General features: G+C 67.5%; 1 protein-coding gene across 1 annotated transcript; it reads left to right on the top strand.

Moving 5' to 3' along the window:
- Positions 1-181: 181 nt before the first annotated feature.
- Positions 182-3,890, top strand: H696_00387 (hypothetical protein; the record flags this gene model as incomplete). Its single annotated transcript, XM_009494235.1, has 2 exons — positions 182-2,341; positions 2,529-3,890. The coding sequence occupies 2 exons, from the start codon at positions 182-184 to the stop codon at positions 3,888-3,890; spliced, it is 3,522 nt and encodes a 1,173-aa protein (XP_009492510.1).
- Positions 3,891-4,125: the final 235 nt, after the last annotated feature.

Below are 4,125 nucleotides of genomic sequence, written 5' to 3'. Positions count from 1 at the left end.
CCAGCCAAGGATCCCCGCCCCTGCACAACAGCACTCCCGGTCACCCGAACGACGCTCGCGCGCGCAGCAGCCCCCCTCCGCCCCCCCGGAACCATGCCATCCCGCCGGGGCCCCCCTCTCGGAGGTTACCCCGCTGGTGCTGCCCCTCTCTCACCCCTCTGCCACCCCCCCTCTTGAGCCAATGCAGGTGCAGCAGCAGCAGCGGCCGTCGCGCGATTCCCAAACCGCACCGCCCGCAAGCACGCATGGCACAGGCACGCTGGCGACATCGGCTGCGACGGAGGCGGCCGCCATCCTGCCGCCCTTCCACTTCCAGGTGGGCGGGCAATCGGTCATCAGAAAAGTTGAGGATCGGACAATCTTGAAGCCAATGGTCCGATCCGAGCATCAGTTCTATGAACACATGCCCTCTATTTCTCCGACGCTTGTCCCCTTTGTCCCGCACTACCTGGGCACCGTCCGTCTGACCGAGTCCGGTACCCTCCTGCGAACTCGGCCAGGCCAGGGGCGCGGCAGTCGCAGCAGTTCCCAGGCTCCTTCTCGGGCCAGCTCTCCGCCCCCGCCGCATGTCCGGTCGACGGCCCCGAGCCCCGGGCCGGGATCCGCTGCCCGAGGCCTGACATCTGCACAGTCAGCGGCCCCGGGGCCGGCGGCCGTCGTCCCCACGGCAGCCTCCCTCCCACGGCCGCACTCTTCGGCTTGTCTCTTTTCCTACGGCCAGGGATCCTCGTTTGGGGGAAGCACCGGCTCCTCGTTTGGGGGAAGCACCGGCTCCTCCTTCGGCGGAAGCACCGGCTCCTCCTTCGGCGGAAGCACCGGCTCCTCGTTTGGGGGAAGCACCGGCTCCTCGTTTGGGGGAAGCACCGGCTCCTCCTTCGACGCTGCCGGCTCCTCCTTCGGCCCTGCCGGGTCTCCCTTTGGCGGCGTGACCACCCCCCTCGATGGGATCAGTGGTTTCTCTTCCAGTGCGACCGTTACCGGTGGCCTCCCAGCCATGGATGACCCCTTCTCCTCGTCCGAGGCTGATGTCATGTCCGGATCACTGCTTGGTATCGCTGGCAATGGTAGCAGCAGTTCCACCGGGCCCGATGAAGGCATCCCCGAGCCGGGCCTCGGACCTCTTCCGGACAACATGTCTTCCCTAACAGTGGGCTCCCAGGGTCCCTTCCTGGCGGCTGCCGATGCCACCACCGGACACGATGAGTCTGGCAGCTCCTTCGCCCATGACCCGGGCAGTATGGTAGCCGCTGCGGCGGCCCTTGCCACTCTGGATGGGCAACTGCTCCACGAGCCGCTGCCCCTGCCACCACTGGCCGACTCGTCGGATGGCGAGGACCAGTCTGACGATGGCCAGCTCGCCCTCGAGGAGGAGCCTCTGGATATCGGCGCGGCCGGGCCACGGGATCCCTTCTTGGGGGACTTCATCGACGCGCTGCGGAGCTTCTTCCAGGTGAACAACCCCTTTCGCCGGACGGCACTTCCCTCACCGGGCGACCTGTCACCCGGTTTTCACACCTCCCCAGAACGGCCACTGCCCGGGCCACCGGCCGGCTCCTCCCTGGATCTGGCCTCTCGGGAAAGGGCGCTCGCCATGGCGGCCCCTGGCTCCGGGCTCCTGCCGCCCTCTGGCCATCGCCTGGCCGATCCTGATGTGTCGGCCATGCTGGCGCAGGTTCTCCCTGGCCCGGAGTCCAGGCCCGTGTCGGCTGTCGGCCCACCAACAGCCGGCTCCTCTGCTGGCCCTGGGCAGCTGCCAAGCGCCCGGTCCATCGGCGCCAGTCTGTATGCCGTCGGCGGGGGGCCCTCTTCACATTACATGCCGTCGGCGGCCGCAGCAACAGCAACACCCGCAAACCATGCGGCACTTTCCCTGCATCCCGCCGCATCGCAGCACCTGGCCCTAGCACGGGGGTTCAGTTCGCCGGACTTGCGGTCGGATGTGCTGGCGCGTATGCGCTTCGGCGAGCGTCCCCCACGGCCGGAGGAGCTGCTGGCCCTGTTCAATGAGCGGGCATCCACCTCGCTGGAAACCGCGGCATATGCCGTGGCCGCCGACCTGTCCGACCGGCGGCCCTTCACGACGCTGCTGTCTTCACGGGCCGCTGCCACGCCCCCCCGGCCCAACCCCCTGGTCCAGTCGAAGCCGGCCGCGCCATCCACCTCGCACTTTGTGCTACTGGAGGACCTGACCTTCGGCCTTCGAGCCCCCTGCATTTTGGATCTGAAGATGGGTACCCGTCAGCATGGGGCCCACGCCACGGCCGCCAAGCGGGCCAGTCAAGTTCGCAAGTGCCTCTCCACGACATCGGCCTCGCTGGGCGTGCGCATGTGCGGCATGGAGGTATGTCCTTGGCCGCTCGCCGCCAGCAGCGGCAAGGGGAAGGCCACGCCTGGCCTACCTCTCTTCCTTTGCTCCCGACAACATGGCCGTATCCTCTCGATTGCGCTAACCTTCCCCCTTCTCCCCTCCCCTCGCCCCCTTCCTCTCCTCTGTCACTGTTCCTGTCACTCCCTCTCCCCCGACGCAGGTCTACGATGCCGAAACCGGGGAGTATCACTATCAGAGCAAGTATGACGGGCGAAAGCTCAAGACGCGCGAGGACTTCCGCCGAGCCATCCGCACGTACCTGACCACCGGCGGACGAGCCAGCCTCTATTGCTCGTCCTCGTCGGTGGCCTCGTCCCCGCGGCCGGGCTTTGCCAGCGGGCCTCCCGGAGCAATGGCCGACGGCGCGGTCGCCGGGGCCGGCGCCAGCCAGGGCACCCGTGCCAACCCCCGTGCCCGGCCTCTCCCCAGTCAAGTGTCCGGCCTGCAATTGCAGTTCATCCCGGCCTTCATCGACCGACTGAATCAGCTGTATCGTGTGATTGAGTCGCTGCCGGAATGGCGCTTCTATGGGAGCAGTCTGTTGTTGATCTATGACGGGCATCCGGAGTCGGCCGCCGGCGGGGGGGTGGTGCTGGCGGCCTCCGAGGCGGCTCCGAGCCAGGGGGCCACCCCGGCGGCTGCCATGGCAGCCGCCGGCCTGCCCATCAGCCCGGACCTGCTGACCAGTCGCGATGTGGACCTGCGGATCATTGACTTTGCCAATTCCGTGCATGTGACGGATCGGCTGCGCCGGCGCCGGCGCCGGCGGTGGCTTCGTCGCCGGCGCGAGCTCATCAGCGTGCCGGAGGAGGCGGCGGCCGCGGCGGCGGCCGAGCGTCTCCAAGTGTGTCCCCTCCGGCCGCTGGGGATTTCCCCGGCGGCAGGGCACTTTGACCCATCGGATCTTGACCACATTGGCCCGGTTGGCTGTGATTTGGACATCCTGGACATCGCGGCACTGGAGTCCTATGGGTTTGGGACGGAGTATGACTTCGACCAGGCAGGGACCGCCGGAGATGGGGCCGATTCCTCGTCCTGCGATGAGGCCAGCGATTCGGAGACCGGGGCGATGAGCCGGCGCCCGCCGCGGCCACCTACGCCTGCGCCTGCACTTGCCTCGGTGCCTGCACCCCTGGAGGAGGATGAAGAGGACGAGGGGTGGATTACCTTCGGTAATCACCTGGCCTCGGCCGGGGCGGCACCCAGCACCGGGGGCCCTCCCTCCTCCTGCGGTCCTGATGCCGGGGGCCGGCCGCCGTTGCCCTCTTCCGCCGGTGGCGGGGGGCGGACATCCACCCCGTCGTCGTCGTTGTCGTCGTCGTCGTCATCGAGCCATGACCCCGCGCCGGCCCGTCCAACGGGCAATGATGACTGGCGCCTGACGGCCGATCAGGGCTACCTGCTCGGGCTGCGGAGCATCATCCAGGCCTTTGAGGATATCCTACTGGAGGAGCTCTGTGCGCAGCAGGGACAGGGCGAGGTCGCGGCCAGGGGCGTTCTTGGTGGACGGCTGCCGGCCTAGTCTTGGGCCTCTCGGTGTTCTTGTTCGTCGTGTGTCTCCCCAGCCTGGTGGGGTCATTCTCCCAATAGACTTAGAGACTCGTCGTGCTGTTGATGTGGTTCCATTGCCACCGCCCGGGGACACCATCATCATTGGCGGATGGCCGGCATCTAAACTGGAAGGCGTAACTGAAGCATTGGCCTTGAGGGCGCGGGCTTGGGATCTGTAAAGTGCATTCCTTCCATTCTGGAATGCG

Source organism: Fonticula alba (assembly GCF_000388065.1).
Source record: "Fonticula alba strain ATCC 38817 unplaced genomic scaffold supercont2.1, whole genome shotgun sequence".
In the NCBI taxonomy this organism is placed as follows: Eukaryota; order Rotosphaerida; family Fonticulaceae; genus Fonticula; species Fonticula alba.
The sequence above is the reverse complement of the archived record's forward strand: the minus strand, read 5'-3'. Positions and strand labels throughout refer to the sequence as shown.